The sequence below is a fragment of the Falco peregrinus genome, chromosome 2 (assembly GCF_023634155.1).
Source record: "Falco peregrinus isolate bFalPer1 chromosome 2, bFalPer1.pri, whole genome shotgun sequence".
Classification (NCBI taxonomy): Eukaryota; Metazoa; Chordata; class Aves; order Falconiformes; family Falconidae; genus Falco; species Falco peregrinus.
In genome coordinates, this window is record NC_073722.1 from 5,516,254 (window position 1) to 5,536,393 (window position 20,140).

At 39.3% G+C, this 20,140-nt stretch overlaps 1 protein-coding gene across 5 annotated transcripts in view; it reads left to right on the plus strand.

Annotated features, from left to right (window-relative positions):
- AFG2A (AFG2 AAA ATPase homolog A) overlaps window positions 1–20,140 on the plus strand; it is a 208,603-nt gene that overhangs the window by 24,671 nt on the left and 163,792 nt on the right. For all 5 annotated transcript variants that reach the window (XR_008746125.1, XM_055797721.1, XM_055797725.1 and 2 more), the window contains exons 10-11: window positions 2,882–3,036; window positions 11,634–11,843. Coding sequence is in view for 4 of the 5 variants with exons in the window: in XM_055797721.1 (XP_055653696.1) it covers window positions 2,882–3,036; window positions 11,634–11,843 (365 nt within the window). In the remaining variant the exon portion in view is untranslated. The remainder of the gene's footprint in view (window positions 1–2,881; window positions 3,037–11,633; window positions 11,844–20,140) is intronic.

Genomic DNA, 20,140 nt, shown 5'->3' on the forward strand with positions numbered 1-20,140 from the left:
ACTTCTGCGCCTTGTCTTTCATGGCCAAAACACTATTGATACTCATTAATCCTTAAGAATGAAGTGGCACCTGAAAAAGAGCAAGCAAAGCTGAAACAAATGCAGTGCTCAGTCAGTTTACAGCAGTGACATATACTCAGACCAAAACATTCCCATGCGAAAGATACGCAATAGCTAAGATGAGGTGCTGAATGTTTTCTGAGGTACTATGTCTGAATCTTCAGTTTATCTGCATTATAACATTATCTGTAGTGATAAACTTGGGTTTGCCATAGTGTTTCACCTCCTTTCCCTATGCTTCTAGCAGCATGTTTTGTACCCTGTCTTGTGTTTCCTTACCTTAAATACATCTTTCAGTGTCTTGAGACAAGGATGTGTTTTTCTGTCTCTGGCAAGCCACTGGCTGTATCCTTCTCCTGTTAATAAGACCTCCCCCACCCCCACCCCACCCCCGGTTAGAGGTCAATCTGAAGTGCAGGAAAGAATGATTGTGATAACAGGAGGAAACAGGAAGAATCATGCTTTCTTTTTCAATCTGTTTTTTATTATTGTTTTAATGTAAAACATTGTTTCAATTAAATGCTGACCTGTGCAGTGGTGTGTGCGTGCACATACTGAAATGAATTCAGGCTTTGTTTGGAAAGCTGTGACCTCTTTATTCCTGTTCTGGATCAAGGCTGTTGCGTTTCAAACCCACTGCTGAGGACTGAAATTTCATTTGTACTCCTAGTAGTGCTGGCAGTAATGATCCTTAAGAGTGGTATTCTCCTTGGGCATTTTTATGTGCTGTTCTCTCTCAATTGTTAAAATAAGTCTGTTTTTAAAAATTCCTCATGTCATGAAAAAAAGATAACCACGACATGGTTAAAATATATGAAATGAGCACTGGGCTAAACTGGTACCTGATGTAGTAGATAAGTGTAGAAATGAACAGTTCTTTATCAGTTACTTGCTGTCTCTATGACTTAATTTCATGCCAAGTTATTTATTCTTTCATATATTTTTTAAAGTGGGTGTGCCGTGTGAATTGACATTACAAAAAAGAAAATGTAGGACTCAACCCCCATACCTGCTCCCACCCCCCAAAATGTTAACTGCAATGACACTAGAATAAGTTGTTGAGTTTGTTATTTGCTTGGATGTAAATTTTTAATCTCTGTCTCTGTGTGTGTGTGTGTGTGAATCTATGTTGTCTTGCTTAAGTTTTTTGTTTGCTTAAAATGAACTGTTTCAGAGGAAGGAAGAAGTGGGGGAGGAATAACGTGAAAATTGTCTGCGTTGTTAAAATGAGTCACTTATATTTTATACCTGTCCTCTGGTGACCAGATTTTCATTTTCTCCTTGGCCTCATGGAATGTTTTTATTTATATATCTTATTAGTTCTGGATGTTCTGTGCAAGGGGAAACCTGAATTACAAACTTTTTTTTCTTCCCTTTTTTTTTTTTTTTTTTTTTTTCCTCCATTATTATATTAAGAGCCTGGGTATTGAATGCAGGTGCTCAGACTCTGCCATAATTGGCAGTTTATGGAGAGACACCAGCTGTACTGCTTCACAGGGGAGATATAATATCTCTTCACACGTTGTATATATTGTAGGAAATACAGAATTCCTGTCATTGTCAGAAACTTTGCATGTCTGCATCTACCAGTACCTCTGTAGAAAAAAAGACAACAATCCGCTGAAAGTTAAAACTATGTCTATTTTCAGAAATGGCTTATCCCTTTTATTGCCCTTTCATGTGGCACTAATTGATGTTTTGTTTGTTTAAATATAGAAAAGATTTAACAAATACGTGTCTTTTCATGATCATGCAAGGTGAACTGGTGTCATACTAACTGCCTTATTTTCTTTGTAACACACAACAGCAGATACTACATATCTGCATATGTGTATACCTGTATATAAGATTATACTCATCGTCAGGTAATAATATATTAAATGACATATTTAACAGTTTAAGTTCACAGAACAGGATTGGAAATGGAAGCAGTAGAACTCAATATTAGACATTAAAAAGCATAATTATGGAGTGGGAAAACAGAGTGATACTTCTGGGCATCTTACACAACGGGGACCATAGTTGTTCTCTCTGGGGAATGCCTGGGAGCCGCAGAGTTACTTGGTCCTGCCTGAGGAGTATTGATATATTGATGTGTGAGTGGGTGGGACTTGTGTGGCTTTTGAGGGATTGAATTATAGGGTGAAGCTAGGAATTAGTGTCAAGATTTATAGGTATTGTATGTGAGTGATTTGGCCAAACAAAGGAGAAGGTAAAAGCTATGCCTGCATTTGAAAAGTGTGATAGCTGAAGGGAGTGAAGAGCTATTGAGTGTTCCAGGGAATGTTTGTTGCAAATACATGGTTTTTTCTTTATCTGGCATCTTACTAGGTAGCAAAATAGGGTTCCAATGAAAGAAAAAGAAATCTCATCAGTTTGTTTTTAAGAGCAGCTTGGAAAACACAGCCCTAATAATAGGGGAATGGAGAAGGTTGTGGATTTCTTATGTGAGCTGATTTAATATTTAATATGAGTTATCCCTCTTCCTCTGTGGTTTCAAAACGTGTGTGGATCGATGTATGGACATTTGAAGGTTTTGCCGTCTTGGCTTCATCTCCAGGAACACGGGCAAGGCTGTTTGATTCTGTCTTGTGGAACAGATTTAGTTTATATTCTTTCTGTGGTCATTAAATCCCCTTTCTCTCGCTCTCTCATCAGAAGTGTCTTGCGTGTTCTTTGACCTAGTGAAGGCCCAGCGCTGAGACAGTCTTCTGAACATCATTTCCTTTCTGGTGCTGCTGTGTGTGTTGTACAATTTATGTTTGTGAGAACCATGAGGAAATCTACACATTTTCATGGGGTTTTTTTTTGTTTTTAATAGGTTTGTATGCATTGCGGAGAGCAGTGGGGAAAAGACCTAACCTAATAGACAACGAGGTGGCTGGGTCAGTGATGATTGCTTTCAATGACTTCCTGCAAGGGATGAATGATGTCAGGCCCAGTGCCATGAGGGAGGTGGCAGTTGATGTGCCAAAAGTAAGTTATTTTTTACAATAAACTAGCAACATTGTTAGAGCTATGTTAAGAGTTGCAGTTAGGCATTGAAGTGCCCTACCAAGAGAGGAATTTTGTGAAGTGGAAGCCTTAAGTTACTAATAAATGTTGTGCATCATCTTTTTATTGGCGTATTTGTTTAATTATAATTTTGAAGAGCCATTTACAGAAGCTTAAGTTCCTAATGCTTTAGGAAGAGTTGGTAGTGCAGGAGCATATCTCCTGATCTGTAGTTTTATTTTTTGAGTGGGTTAGTGGAATAAAAATCTTAAGGTGTCTGCTCAAAGCAGCCCCTGAACAGCTGTGAAAGCTGGTGCCTTTTGTAAGCAGACAGACCTAAGTAGAAACCAACTGTTAGCATTTGTAACCAAAGTATGTTGAAACAAAGCTGTGAAGAGATTGATTGCTGTGGTTTTATGTAGAGCAGTTGACTAATTCTACATGCAGTTCATACTGCTGTGACCTGAATGTCTTCAGTGGCATTACGTGGTTTTATCTTAGTGTAGAATTAGATACTGTAGGTAGGTTATCACTGCCAAGCCATTACCTGCCAGGGACTGTCATTATATGAACAGTTCTGACAGTGCCAGGTTCATCTTTACACTGCTCACTGCCCTCTCAGTTATGTATTCATAGTCATTCAGTGGCAGACACAACATAAATTGGACTGGGGAACTGGTTTGGTTTAAGAAAATGCTGATCTGGCTTAAGAAGATTCAGCAAAAGAAAATGTATTTAATCTTACTAAATCTTGACTCTGCGAGCACTTGTGCTGGTGTTTCTCAGCAGCTCCCCAAGCCCTAGAAGAAAACATTTATGTCTCATTGCATGAAGATGAGTCATCTGGGAGTTAGATTGCACAACTGTAGACCCTTATTCCCAAACTATAGGAATGGGAAATAAAATCTGCGAACAGGACGCTGCACACAGCCAGTTCGGATATCACACTTGGCTTGTTAAGAGTCCATGCTGTGCAGTGAAGTGGTGGGTGGAAATGCCTTTGCTGGCCCCAGACAGCTTTTCCTAGAAATGGTGTAGTTGCATCAATATCCGCAAGGGCTAAGTAGTTCCACTGAGAACTAGAGTTACTAATTCTTTCGTTGTTTATTGTGCTACTGGCTCTTGGGCTCACATCACTGTGACTATGCTGTGCCTTTCAGACACACCAGCCCATCTGGAGCCAGGTGGAATGCTGCTAAACAGCACAATAAAGACTGATAGAAGCAAGGTTTCAGGTAGTGCAGGAGATCTGTTCTGAATCCAAGTCAACCTACTACTTGGGCATCTGTTGTCTGCTAAACCATCCTGCCAGTGGCTTCACAGAATCGTCAGGGTTGGAAGGGACCTCTGGAGATCATCTAGTCCAACCCCTGCTAAAGCAGGGTCTCCTAAATGAGGTGGCACAGAATTGTGTCCAGGAAGGTTTTCTCCAGAGAAGGAGACTCCACAACCTCTCTGGGCAGCCTCTTCCAGTGCTCTGTCACCCTCAAGGTAAAGAAGATCTTCCTCGTATGCAGTTGGAACTTCCTGAGCAGCAGTTTGTGCCCGTTCTCCTTGTCCTGTTGCTGGGCACCACTGAAAAGAGCCTGGCCCTGTCCTCCTGACACTCACCCTTTAAGATATTTGTAGACATTGTTAAGATCCTCTCCAGGTGAAGCAGGCCCAGCTGTCTCAGCCTTTCCTCATAAGGGAGATGCTGCAGTCCCCTCATCATCTTTGTAGCCCTCCGCTGGACCCTTTCCATTAGTTCCCTGTCTCTCTTGAACTGGGGAACCCAGAACTGGACACAATTCTTCCTTGATTGTTACTTGTTTTTATTAGTTAAACAGTAGCTGGGTCACTGGCATACTGCTGAAATTCATTCCTTTATTGAAGGGAAGATAATGACACAGTGCAGATTCCTTTGGACCTACATTTTTACAAAATAATGCATATTCTGTGAAGTTATAGGGTGAATTTCAGTTTATCTCCCTGGGCTGAGTGGAATCTAAAGTACTGGATGCAACAGATTTTGTGTCCGTGCACATCATCTACCAAAGGAGGTGCTGGCATTTAGTTTAACCCTTATTTTAGGGTGCAGAGCTACTAGCTTACAAAATGAAGGTACCTGTGCATACTCAGAAGCAGTCTGAATAGCTGGAGGTACTGAACAGCTGTCCATGAAAGTCACAGTAGTGTAAATCCAGCACTGTTGTACCGCTACCGTACCCCTCAAGGCTAATTACTCCATTACCATTTGTATTTATGTTGGGGAAGTGCTGTAAGTCAGCTCAAGTCCATGGGTTAGTTGAAGGAGTTTGGTTATGCTGTGGCTAGGTGGCCAGGATGGCAGTGCAGGGGAAGCAATCCACGGGAATCCATACTGAAGCTCCCTGGTTAAGGTTGCTTGCTGGGGGCTTGGGATGTGATGCAGGAACACTTACAAACATCTGAAACTCATTCCTGTACTTCAGTGTGGTGTAGCTATTTTAAAAACATTTACCACTGTAATTACCACTGCATTACCACTGCAAAAAGAAATAAAAAAAAAATATCTGTTGTTATTAAACTCAGGTTAGTGTAATTTGCTCTTTATTGTCAAATAAGTATATCTTATTCTCACCTGATTGTTAGTGTCTTGAGTGCCAGTCACTTAGCACTTAATCTACTGTTACCCAGACAGTTTACATGGTTGATTTGTTGTTTGGAACACAGATTGTAGCAGAAAATGTAATGCAGATTCTAATTCCTTGGATAGCTTTTTTTTAAGAGGAGTATGCAACGTTTTGTGTTGCATGCTTCTGGTAATGATTTCTTGATATGTTAATTAATTTTACAGACTTATTTTTGCTTCTCTGATTGAAGTTGTGTTTTTAACTGCTGTGTTTGAAGTTGTGTGTTTGTGCTAACGTTTGCAATTATTTGGATGCTGAAGTACTTGTTTTCAGTAGAAAACAGGTATCCAGGAAGCTAAATGACTACAACTGCAGAACCATTAATTAGTTGCATCATCTTATGTTGACGATGCTGTGTCCTAGAATGCTTTGCTGTTTAATATTGTTATGCTTGAATGTTTACTGCTGTGGGAAACCATAAAGTTACTTGCTTGTCGTAGAACTGATGCTAATAGTCGTAATTTCTATAAATTCTTCCTCTTTACTAATTCATCCTTCATTTCACTCCAGCGCTTTCAGTCCATAGACTTGGGCCGCTTACCCATTCAGCATTTTACTTAATTGGCTGTTGGTCATGGTGTACTGTTACTTATGGGCTCTGCAGTAATTTATACCAACAGAAACTGCCTTACCCTGACAGCTTTTCTTGTATTCTTATCAAAATGTAAAAATTATAGCTGGTTGTGCAGGAAACAAAAAAAGAAACAGAAAGCCTGAACCAGATGGGAGTCCAGCCTTCTTGAAGATACCTAAAACAAAACACAACACAACAAGTTTTTCCTGGCTAATGTATCTTTTTACAATCATCCTGTATTAATTAATCTCCAGATCCTTTCGGTCTGTAAGGATAGGCTTTCCTTCCCCTGCTCTCCTTGCCCCAGAAGCTATCCAGCTAGATAGTTAATTGTGTATAACTTTGTTGGAGAATCAGGGGTTACATTCCTTTATGTTTTGAAGTCTGACCTTAACATTGTTTGTCATCTAAAAAATCCTTGCTAAAAATAACTTCAAACACTAAATGGTCAGCTATGAGATTTTTTCCATGGAGAAGTCAGAAGTCTGAGCTACCTTAATAATATCAGCTTTTTTGCTCTTTATTGCAGGTATATTACTCACTTGGCAGCCCCCTTAGTATGGACGGAGCTTTTGAGCTATGCAGTTAGTTACAAGTAAAACCACTGATGTACATAGTGAATTAAACGGAGACTTTTCTGATTTTTAACTTTCTGATTTTCAGATTATTTTTTTCATATTTCATTGCTTTGCAGTAGCTATGTGTCAACTGAATGAGAAGAATTCTAAATAAAGCCACAAGTAAATTAATTTTGTTAAAGGGCTTCTTCCCTTATAGTCATGACACCTTTGCCATTTATGCGCTGTGGCTTTTTTGAAGATAGTATCACTTCTGATACTTAATGAAAATAAATACTTGTTTTACCATGAAGTCCAAATTGTTTCATCAACACAGAGCTTGTTCTCTGAAATCTGTGGAACTTTGAGTAGGCTATAAAGAAAGCTTAGTTTTCAAATCAGTCTTTGCTTTTTAGGTCCCAGAATTGAATGCTAGTTACTTGGCTGTTCAGAAAAGCAGTAGGCTAAACTGCTCTGTTGCAGGCTTTTGTCATATTTAAAACCTGGGAAAAACTCGTTACATGTGTATGTGGGGTAGTAGCTAAAGAACAGGTATTAGAAGTGACTTGTTCGGGTGGCCTCGAGCAAGTCACTTGTTGGTGTCTGAGGTTAATTGGTAACCTTGATAGATGCTTTGTAGTCTGCTTGTGAAAAGTGCTGTGTGACAAGCTAGCTATTAGGGTTTTTTGTTGTTGACATAACTTGAGCTCTTTCTGTTCCAAGGATATTCAAAATTACTTGGAAATTTTGTGGGGAAAACAGCCAAAATGAAGTGAATTTGGGGTGGTAGACTGAAGGAGAGGTGGTGTGCAGGAGGAGCCACTGGAGGCAGAGGTGCCACCATATGCTTTTTTTGTGTTCCTGCTTTCTGCATTCTTTTGTCCTTCCACTTGTGCCTAGATTGCAGTGAGTGTTGTTTGTGACCAAGGCAAACACAAAATACTTGCTGCCTGGTTCCATGTAGCATCTTGGTTTCGGCTTTTACAGAACCTTTCTTGAACTTTGCTATGTGTTACAACCTTTTTAGAAGGCTGCTTTTTCTGCAGCAGGGATTTAGGGAAGAGGTGATGCACGTTATAAATCAGGAAGTTAATATTTCAGTTCTTTTGAGAGTTGCACTGTAGTTGCTGTTCCTCCCTCTCCTATGGGTCTTCCTGAAATTTTTGTATAGTGTTACGGGTTTTGCTTGCTTGTTTCACTCCCTTTACTGTAATTCAACACTCAGATTTGCGTCTTTGCAGCCAAAAGGTTCTGGATGAGACATCCTTTGCATGTCTGCTTTATTTCTTTATTGCTGCTGCTTAACAATCTCTGGGGAGTTGCTGCTCTGCGTCGCATTCTAAGCTCTGTTGACCTGGGGAGAGCTAAAGATTACAGCAGTAATAAAATCTTGGTGTCTTACACACTGTAGCAGAGCACTGTCTTTGTATGTGTAGGCTTAGCCCCAAGGCTAGCCTTTAAAACCATTTCCACAGTGACCAGGGTATCACACTCCATCACTTATGTGGCAAGACCTTTCCTTTGAGTTCGTGTGCAGGTGAAAGATGGAGCTAGCTGTCCGAATGTGCACAGTAAAATTTGTGTTCTTTGCAGTGGGGAAGTTACCAAGGATTTGTGTGCAAAAACAATCCACCTAGTTCTTCCAAGCTTATATGAATCTAGAAGAGTTCTTACTTTTTGAGTGTTTTATTTTTGGTGACCGACCCCCACCCCCTCTTTATCTCTATATCCATTTGAAATGAGGAAGCCCACTGCCGTGTTTTGTTTAAGACTTGACCAGAATGTGAAGATAGTGTTTTATTAGCTATTTTTGCCTTTAATAACATTGTTGCTTGAATTCCACACCTTGTATTATAGAAATCCTAAAAAAGTTAACTAAATTTTTGACTGGTTAATTGTTTCCTTTTTAAACTCCTAACAGGCAGATTCACATTTAGTAGCCCTGTTGGAATGTCGTGACCTAGTTGTCTCCCTTTCTTCCCTTTCCTGATTTTAAATGTAAGCAAAATCAGAATAAATCTACAGATTACTAAAAAAACCCTTCATGTAAGGTGGCCCTCCTTCAGCTTCTCTGTATAATTACATCACTTGTGTTGATGTTAAATGACATGTAGTGGGTCTGAAAAATCATTTGAATAATGCCTCAGAAGAGTTGTGCAATAGTCTGAATATTTGCAGGAAGGTAAAAGTAACGCTGAGGTGGTTTTTCCTTGGCTTATTGTATGTGTGCAAAGTACCACTAATGGATTGTGTCTTCTCTTGCTGAAAGTTATAGGGAATTCCTGATGGCTTAATTAAGAAGTTCTTGTTCACATTTGTCAAAATCATTGTCTATATAGAAAGATGTGATGAAAGGAGTGACTAGTCCATGCTTTACCACATATGAGTAAGAACTGATACTGAGAAATTAGAATAAGCTTATGTTATATGTCTTCTTCCCTAAGAAAAAGTTAAATGTGCCAAGTTTCAGTTCTGTGCAGTTTACAGAGCTGCTAGGTAGAATTAAAGGTTGTAGGGATAGCTAATGCATGATTTTAAAAGCAGATGTAAAACACTGACACTGTTTCGGATTTGTCTCAGAAACATCAGCCTTTAGAATAAGGGAAGACTGGGACTAACGGTCCTGAGTTTAATTATGTTACTCAGGCATGAAATGTGAATGAAAAGGGGTGGTTTGCATGCATGTGGCAAGATGCAAGTGAGGTATCTGACACATCTTCACTTTTTATGAACTTGTATGTTTGCTTCATTGTAATTAAAAATCTGCATGTGGATTTCTGTGTTTTATTGTGAAAATTCAGGAAGGGAGAATTCTTCCTGATCTTTAAGCGCTTATCCGGCAAGGAGATGTCCAATTATTCCCTCTAAAGGGAAGAGAGAGAAACTGGGTGTGAGACCTCCTGTCTGACTTCTGAAGGAGAGTTTGCACTGTAGCTGAATTTCTCTGTGAAGTCTTTCTCCCTCTTTTGACTGTGGTGGTAGCCCAAGATACCCAGCTCAGTCGGGTGCTAGGAATTCATGCTCTTGTTTCCCTCTTCCTTTCCACAGTGTTGTGGAGTTTCTCCCTTTACTGTTTTTGTTGAACTCATACACTTTCATTTTCTTCTGATCCAGTTTGTGCAGTTCGTCTTGCTTGTGGCATGAAGCAGCGCTTCAGAAGGGAATATTGGCAGGCTGCAGACGTTGGCTTACACGTTACCAGAAGTGGCATGCTGCTTCGGTAATGCCACTGCTAAAATCCTTTCCCCGCCGTGCCACTGGGATACTCTGCTGTGTCTGATTCAGTCTTCACTTTGCTCTGACCTTTACTGAACTTTTTTCTGGTTTTCTTTTTTTCAATAAGGGAATCCTGCCTTTGGTAGATCCCCCTGCTCTCTCAGATCCTTCTTAGTAGGCAGTAGTGATCAGCTCTACATATTTCATGCTTCTCCAGGCCTATAAAGTTATTATTAAAGAACTGGAAGCTGTTGGTCACTAAGAAAAAGAAAGAGTCGGGGTGTTTTTTTTCTGGAGTTCCTGTAACATATTCCTGGTGTGAGAGAGATAATGTTCTATAGACAGCAGACTGGCAGATCCTTACCTGCCAGTTAGCCTTTAAACTCAGAGTATTTCTGAGGTGTTGCCCCATGCATATTGATCTTTGCTGTTTGCTCTCTGCTGTCTTTGTAATTTTCTTCTATGTCCAAGACTGACAATCAAGGGGAAGTTTTATTTGGTTTGCAGTTAGCTTGGTCTTATGCGAAAGTGCTTGCACCACATCCAAATGCTCTTTTCTTCCACTTCAATAGTAGACCAAATTGCCTCTTTCAGGGACTATCTACTTTTAGTTTCCGCTCTGTGTACGGGTATCAGGAAAACAGCAATATGGACAAGTCAGGAGTGACGCCAGTTTTCAAGTCAGGAGAAAGGCGATACGTTGCCTCGTAGTAATACTCTGCTTGACTCTCAAGTGTAGCTGACTTTCCAGAGCTAAAGGGTGATTTATGACTAGTAAATTTTTGGAAGAGTGTTTTATAGGCAGCAGACCATTTGATTTAGGTGCCTCTTGTCATTTTTAATACTTGAAGTGGATGGTGACAGTATGAGGAACAGGCTGGGGGATGTGGGGAAAAGTCTCAGGGTTGTTGACAGTGGTGCGGGGAGGAGTGTAGCAGGTTTTAGACCCATCTGCCCTTTTGGATAGGACATGTTAGTTCTGTCCCGACGTATGCCTGACAAGCTGTCTTGGGTCTTCTTCACCAGAGCAAATTTAACTGCAGTTGTTTTTTAACTGCAGCTGGGTTTGAGTGTCACTTTTTTTTGGTGTGCTTTTTCTTTTCTGTAGATATTTCCGTGTTTGGAGGATTGTTTGTTCTCAAGCTTCTAGTCAGATTTCCAGTGCCCAAGTCCTATATGGGAGTGATACAGCTTGAGCTCATACAGTGCTTTCCTTCAGGGAAGAAATCAAAGTAATTTACAAATTCTGCATCAGTATCGCATTAATAAAACCAAGGGAATTGAATTGTGACTTTGCTAGTGATCTACTTTTGAAGCAGATACAAAGTATTTTACCTACATTCTCCAGCATATAAGCAAGTCTAATCCCTTTTTATTTTGTGTGACTTTTTTCTAAACAAGAAGCGATTATTAATAGGCTTATTGAAGTGACTCATCAAAACCAACTTAAATACATTAATGCATTACAATGCATACACATTCATCCTACAGAGCAGTTTTGTTGTTTTCTTTTTCTTTTTTTTCTGTTTTAGTACTTTTGTCCGTTGTCTGAATTCAGCAAAATGGTCTGCTTTGCAGGTATCCTGGTCAGACATAGGAGGACTAGAAGATGTCAAGCTGAAATTGAAGCAGGCAGTAGAATGGCCTCGCAAACATCCTGACTCCTTTATCCGAATGGGGATTCAGCCTCCAAAAGGTGTGCTGCTTTACGGACCTCCTGGGTGCTCAAAAACAATGATAGCAAAAGCTTTGGCTCATGAAAGTGGTCTCAACTTCTTGGCAGTGAAGGTAGGCCATTTAGTCTTACCTTTTGTTAACTCCTGCATAACAATTGATGATTTACTTATTTCCAATGTTAGAATCCAGTGTCTCTTAGTGTTTCTGACTGTTATATATGCTACAGCAAACACCTTGTAAATACCAAGTCAGGTTTGTGTTTTCTTGTGAAAAGGACTAGTTCTTTCTTATATATGTTTTTTAAAAAAATACTATTTATTTCATCACAGCACTGAAAGTATATGTTGGATGGGTAGGTAAGCTGTATAGTGGCATCTTAATTATTGGCATTATTTAAAATATTTTAAAATGGAAACAATGAAATTCTTAAAGCAGTATAAATAAAATACAACTCTGCATAGTGGGTCGCTTGTCTTACTGTAGTAATTGCTTTCATGGAAGTATTATCTCATCTCTTAACATGCCTTTTCATTCCTCAGGAAAGTCACTTCCTTTTGTCTTACTGTTCACGTTTCATTACAGATTTTTCTTGCCTTAATTGCCTTTTTCCAGGGGAAAGAGTTCTACTTCATCAGTTTTTAGAAAGTTTGCAAAATCAGTTATATCTGGAGTACTCTTGGATAAGTGGAATATTCTATCAGCATTAAGAAACACTTCAAGTGTAGAAGAATTTTGGATTTCATTGTCTATGAATCAATGTAATTGATTACTGTGGCTTGTATGGAAAATACATGAATGGAAGTTATTTAATAATAATGCTGAGCTTCAATGCATAGGAAGAAAAAAAAGATAGCAGAGTGATTCCACATGGGGTAGTCTTGCAGCTGTGTCAGAATGTTAATGAAGTGCAAGAAAAAACATTTGTTTAAGTATTTTAGAAGTATCTCCTTCTCAGCAGTAAGATCACCTACTCTTGTCTGTTGACCATCTCCTTACTCACAAAGCCTTCTGTGTTAGTTTCTACACAGCTTCTTCCTCTGCCTGTCCTTTCAGACACACTGTAACTGTAGCTCTGGATCCTGGCCTCTCTGGGAGCAGAGGCAGTTGCACTGACCTTGAAGCCAGAACCCTTTATTGCCCTTGCTATCCGGTATTGCAGACAGGCCTCTGGGTCATGGTCACATCAACAAAAGCAGCCTTGGAAAGCTCAGCCCGTAAGAAACACCACCTTTACTGCCTCTTCCATAAAGACAAAGTAGTTCTTTGTACTCCAGAATTACTGGTAAACAAGTTAACCTTTTCCTCCTACACTGCTTCAAAGAAAACTTTTCTTCTTTGTTTTGCCCAAAGCACTGATGCCTGAGAGGGTGGAGGAAAAAGGTAACAGTCTGAAAAAAAAGTTAAAACTTTAAAAATTAAGCTAAGTTGCTGGCTGCTTAGCTATATCAGACATTTTTACTAATGCAATTAATTGTCCGGAAGTAAAAGATGGCTCATGCTGAATAGGAGGTATCTAGCTGAAGGTGCGCTGATATGAAATGCTTTTGTACAGTAATGCAGCGTTTCTTCAGGGTGGAGTTCTGGTAGTGCAAACCTCCTTGTTATTGACAAGCTGTAGCAGAAGAGGCTGGCTTGGGAAAACGGCCTTTTATTCCCTGTCGGTTTAAATCCCTTTGCCTGGAACTGGTCAAATATTCAATGTACAGATGTTTCAAGAAGCACATCTCTGGAGCATGTCCAGCCTTGGATATGTTGACTCCAGGAAAGGAACATAGCCCACTTTCTCTGACTTCACATTTGCTTCCTGGACAGAAAAGGCAACATCCATCATGTACTAAATGTGTTAAACATCATTGTCTGTAGCACTTAAAGCACAACAGGCACGAATTAATTTCCATTGCATGTGTTCCTGCAATAAGTCCAAAGTATATCAATATGTGATTTTTTGGTGGTGGTTGTTTGTTGGGTTGGTTTTTTTTTGAGAGAGGGGATTTTTCTTTTCTTGCTTATAGTCCTATTAATTTTCCTGTTCTCTACATTGTCTCAAATATCTGTCCCTGGAACTGATATCAGGCTTTTTGAAATAGAAGTGTGTTTCTTGATAATTTACTTTTCAGACTTGCATTTTCATTCCAGTATTTCCTGCACCAAATAAGTAACTTTGATGAAAAGTGTCTGCTGTACAGCCTGCACAACGTGTACTATTTCAGGATAGTTCAGGTGGCTCAGGTTCCTGGGTCCTTGTTGAGAACAGACTGCAGACAGGAGACATAGCTGTAGCTATGGGAAGCCTGCTGCTGGATGCTGTCTCTCCCTGTGTCTGAAAACGGAGAGGAAATTGAGTACATTACATGCAGTGCTTACTTGGTCCAGTGATTTTTGGAAGATGGACCTATTATGTCTGCACATTACATTTAAGATTCACGGGCTCCAGCTCTCTTAAGTGCTGAACGTACTCCACTTGTCTTAAGTTGGCTGTCCTGCGTGGGTGTAACAGGTATCACCCTTGCCCCAGCCTGGCTCCAGGAAGGCTTTGCACTATTTTCCAGACATGTCTATGCAATGTCTGTGTAGTTTGGACTGCTGACTTTGTTAAATGAGATACTTCAGCTGGGTTATATGTAACCTGTTAAAACGTGACATTTCCGTGTGTCTTGGGCATGGCTGGTTGTTACGGTGTTGTATGAAGCATGGTCAAAATGGCACAGCCTCCAGCCCTGTGTCTGATTTACCTCTAATTAAGATTTGGAAGATGGGCAAAGTCTAGATGTAATTTCTGGGCAGAGGAGCTGAACAAAATAACGTGGTAACAGATGTTTGACGTTGCATCCTGTTCTCTCCTGAAATCTATTGTGAAGTTTGAATGGTTAGTGTTAACAGTGAATGTGGCCCTTTTGTACACATGCTCTTTGATATTTGGCCAAAACTTTTTATAGCTATATTTTCACTGAGATTGGTGACCTTTTGCTTTTCCAGAGAAAAGCAGTTGGTTTATTTTACAAAGCAATCTTGGATTCATAGGATTCCTAAGGGGAATTAGTTATTTTTATTCCTTCATTTGACTTTCTTTGTCTCTAATACAATATATCTGCTAAATTTACTGGGGAGGACATTGTCAAGTGCTTTCCAGGGGATGGCTCTTCCTGCTTCCTCCCGCCACCCCTCTTTCTAAATCTCTTGAGCATTGAGGCTTTTCAGGGTTTTAGTGGTTATCTTGATTATTTGCTTCTTCACAAACCTCAGTTACAAAAAGACAACTGAATTGTTTTCAACTTCTTGGAGGGTTTTGAGTGTTTTGCAGTCACAGACACAAGCGAGTATAAGACTGTGCGAAGGAATGAATTAGGATTTTTTTTCATTCTTCAGGATTGAACATCAGTCTTGACTTGTCAATAGTTTTTCATCTGGTTGAATTCTTATTTCAGTCAGCCTTCTGTGCACTTTTGTACTTCTTCACACTCCTTTTATGCTCTCCCCAAAGTTTATAATTTCCTTCTGAAATGTGTTTTATGCATTTCCTTTACTAATAGGAAAAGAAAATTATATACACGTACTGGACCTATCAATATTAATAGAACAGGGAATATAATTTTCAGCCTCTGCCAGCCTGATGACACCTCTGTTATATACAACTGTCTCTGTGGCATTTTTGCTTTAGATGTCATCTAGCTTTCTGAAATTGAACATGAAGAAAACGAAATCCTTTGTCACTGTGTTATTTCCGTGGGTTTTTTTTCCTTCTTTTGATTGTTTATGTGGTGGTATCTCTGAACTGTTTTGACAGTTTCTGCACTTAGGGTCGGCTTTGACTGGCTGCTTTTTTCGAGGTGTATGTTGATTAGACCACTAAGATTTTGTGGTGATGATGTAAGAATATTTTGGGAAGAAACGTCCGTGTCTTGCTGCATGGCGTAGATAATTATATCTGCATTGGTCTTGTAGCTTGTTATGACTGTCCTCTTGCATATTTTTTTTTTCCTTTTTAAATTTTATATTTAGGAAATCCTGTATCATTGTGTTGCACTAAGAATCTAATGAATATTACTTCACGGATTTTCTGTTGCTTCTCTGGGAAGCAACTTGCAGAGAATTTCTGTGGGTTGTTTTTTTCTCTCTTAGTATTGTGGTATGTAGGTAATTAGCTTTACTACTAAATAAGAAAACCATTGTGCTTTTTTATTTGTAACCTCTTTCAAAATAAACAGTTATTTTTTAATATATATAAATTGCTGTTATGCTGTTAGGCTGGGAGGCACCATTACAGTACCTACCCAGATCAGCTCCATCACCCAGTTATAATGCGTTCCTTAGCTGATGGTCCCATAAGGGTCATGAGGATTGGAAAATCCTTTTGGCCCTTGAATTGCCCATAAGCCTAGGATGCTGCGTACTAGAGGGGATGTATGTTGATGGTATTCCTCCATTGCATTACTTTCTACTTAGTCAGCCTGCTAAAACCAGACAGAGACTTTCTGCTAATTTCTGGAGGGTTTTGCTCAGGATTATAACAACAGGGGATTTTAAGTTCTGTTTTCTGTCCAACAAGGAGATTACCTGAGTTTACACAATAAGTAACAAGAAAAATTATGTAACTTCTATGTGCTTGTAATGGTTTCGGAAGCATCATTTTTCCTTTTGCTGCTTTGTGCTTTTTAATATTTGTCTGTTTAAAATAACAACTAAGGCAAAAACTCACTTAGTGATAGTGACAAAACCCAGCTTAAATTTTCAGAAAATTTAGACCTCCAAAAGTTAAACCCCTTGGAATGCAGCTGAGACACACTAATTGTTGTAAACATGATGAAGCAATACTTAAAAAAACCCCCACCAAAATGGAACAACTCAAACCCACCCGTGACAGTAAGTAGTGTTGAAGAATGTGAACACCAAGTAAACCAACAGCACACATGATGTGTACTATACTGCTCTAAAATACTCTTTTTACAGTGGTTAGGAGCTCCAAATATGGGGGGGGGGGGGAGTTGGAAAATATTCCTGATGTTTTATTTGATGTTACATAAGAGCTTGGGCTGAAGGAATCTTTACTTTTTTTTTCAATTAACAGTAATTACAAAAATATACACTGTTCTCAGACCTCTGACTTCACCTTGGCTTGATTTAACTTCCTGTATCACCCTGCCGATGCTTTTGTACCGCTCCCTGTGGTTGACATGTGCTTAAGCTTAGTTTGTCATTTGGGTCAATTATGTCAAAATATTTTCCAATTGAAGTTTCCTCTGCTTTTCCCTTTAGCTCTTGGCTGTGGCAGCTCAAACAGATTAATGAGGCTTGGAAAGGCAGACTGCTTTGCTTTGTGAAGAACTGTCACTGAGTTTTGGGGAGATAGATACTTTAGCCTTTTGATGGGTATTTCAGGGTGCAGAAGCATGAAATAAGGAAGCTTCGTGCCTGTAACTAGCTAAGCAGAACACTTAAGATGAAAAATGAAGAATCATTGTGATTTTATGAGAAACTGTGGCAAACACTTAATAAAATTTCCAAAGAGATCCATAGTAACACATTTGCAGTAACTTGTTAATTAGCAGATAGTGAAACTAACTGTATTTGAAAAAAATAGCCTTTTTTTAAGGGATAAAAGTTTGAGATACTTTAATGAGCTTTCTTAATCCTGAAAATATCTGCATGTTTTACTTAACTAAGACTAAAACAAGAAATTCATTCATCCATTCTTACCATAAACTTCCCCAAAGTGAATGTGCAGGCAGAAAATGTTTCAAAGATAATCCCTTGTCTCTGTTTCCTTGTCCCTTCTCAATTACTTTGCAAGATTATTTTTTATTAGCACTAAGTCTCTCCCTGCCAGCCCCCCACCCCCAGGTCACCCAGGATTTGTCAGCAATCAGGTCAAAATAGCAATTGTAGAATGGGGTGTTGCTGTATGGGTGAAGCATCAGCAGCTGAATATGTTTTGCAGCGTGGGTGGCTAATTTTGTGTTGTCTTTGGTCCCATGTAGATACGGCCCTGAATGATGCCCAAGCCTGGTCCTAGACAGAGTAGTGGATGGCATCTGTTTAGCCTGGAGCTAAAAGTGGTAGCAAATAGGAACAGGTGCTGAAAATCTGTGAAGAACAGGAATGACTTGAAAAGGGATTTCTCTGTAGATGGGGCAGGTGAGCAGGAAGGGTTACTTTTGGATCTGCTTCAACTCTGTCATGACTTTCACTCCCAACTTCACAGTGCTGTGCATGGTACAGCACATCGTAAGCTTGCAAAATCCTGGGCAGCTATGCCCAAGCGCTGAAGAGGGCCTTCTCTGGAGGCACTGGTGCATGCAGTGAATTTAATTCAATATTTCCAGTCAGTTCACTCCATGCTACAAATACTGGCTTCTGTATTGTGTAAAGAAGCCTCAAAAGATTGGCATTAAAGTTTGCCAGTCAAGGCAAATGGCAAAAAAGTGAATTCTGAGGCATGCAAATAAAGAAAAACGGATGTTACGTTTGCCTTTGCAGTTTGATTACGCTGCTTTTAGCAACTTCACTTGACTTAGGTTTGAAGATGACAGTTTTTTGCCAGCCTGCTCCCTTAAATACTTTGGATCCCACAAGCACCTGTTGAACTTGATGTTTTTTAAAACACCAAACAGGTGTCAACAAGTTTTTAAGGTCCTCTGGAATGCAGGGCAGAGGGAGAGGAAGTGATTAAAATGGTGCACAGCACTCAGCCTGGAGTTTAGTTCTGCTGAGAAGCCGGGAGTGATGCAGATTAAATCATTAAACAGCACTGAAAGAGAAGAAGTAGGCTTTATTCTTAACAAGCAAATATAATGTGTTTTCTGAGCAAATATTTTTCTTTGTAGTGTAACCAATTACCAAATCACACGTGTATAACCTTTGCATTAGAAATAGCCTTACTGTTAAAACAAAGGAAGTCTCACTGTTTATCTTGTTAACTCTCTTTCCTGCAGCCGTCCTGAGTCATATGTATTGCTTTGGTTTGACTGTGGTAGGGATGGGATAGCATTTTGCCACTAAGATTACAGTATGAAAAGACTTAACTAATTTCTGAGTCTCTTCCAAATCAGTTACTGTTGTTGCAGTGGATAATCTCACCTGCATTTTCATGGAACTGGAAAGAATAGGAGGGAAAAAAAAAGAGGGGGGAGGCCAAAATGCAGAGTTTAACTCCATGAGAGATGTACTGGTAGGAGTGGGATCAAGCTTTGCTTAGCTCCTCTGAGCTGGCTGTCTATGCTCCTTCTGCAGTCTGATGAGAAATTAGCACATTTAGAGTGAGTTGCCTTGCATCTGCAAGGTAGGCATCTGTCTCTCCAAATCAGTGTGAATTTCTAACTCAGGTGTAGATGTCTGAGTGTGGGCAATGAACATTGCTCTAGGTACACATGGTGAACAGTTGAAAACTAATTTTGGCACAGCTTGTCTTTTTTTTTTTTCCTTTTTGTTTGAGATTCACAGCACAGAGCTGTTTTTTTAGATACTTCATCTGAAATTAAATGAATTATGACTGATACTTCTATGATCTTTTCTACTTTGAACATGGCAAAGAAGGAATTGTGCGTTACCTATTGTAGAGTAATAATCTGTAGGATATGATATAAATTCTTTAATTAATTGGACTTTTAAAAAAATGTGGATCGTTCTCTATGGCTAACAGTTTAGTGTGTCTATGTTAGAGCCCGGAACCTGCATGTGAGGTTATGGCAATATTTTTTAAGAGAATAAAGAGCCATATGCTGGTGAAATCTGGGGCTGTGTCCATCTGGCTCAACAAGTGCACAACTTACCTGATTGTCAACGTAGTAAAAAAAAATTATTTATAGATGGAAGTCACTAATTAAATTTCCTATCAATTGAAAGTTGCTACCCCAGTGTTTTCAGGTGAAAAAATCTACAAGTGGTTTTAAACATTGCTTAGAAAAATTACTGATACTTTTTAACTTCAGGGATACCAAACATTCCTCTTGCAATTTAAAAACACTTTGAGAACTTCTATACATCATAACCATGTATACACAAACTTATCTCATGTTGCAGCCTGTATACAGGGGGTTTATCTTTTGTGGAGTTAATCTTTCAGAAGCTTATTCTGATAGTGTTTTAAAAGTAAAAAAATTTATACTTTTTCCTTGCTTTTTTATTAAAAAAAAAATAAAAATCAACACCCAATCCAAACTGTAAACAACTGGAAAGTTTCATGATACAAGGGGAGTGTATCTTGTAAATGAGGATGGGATAGTGCTTCTGGAAATGTCTCCTTTTGAGGCTGAAGAAACAAAACTCAGCAGTATACAGTGGGCCTGAATTGGCAGATTTTATACTATTAGTCTGGATTGTAGCTCGCAATTGGTATGCTTATACGCACGGACTAGCTACAAATACTTCTGCCAATTTCCTGCTGCAAATCTTTTGCTGTTTTGGAGTTGCAG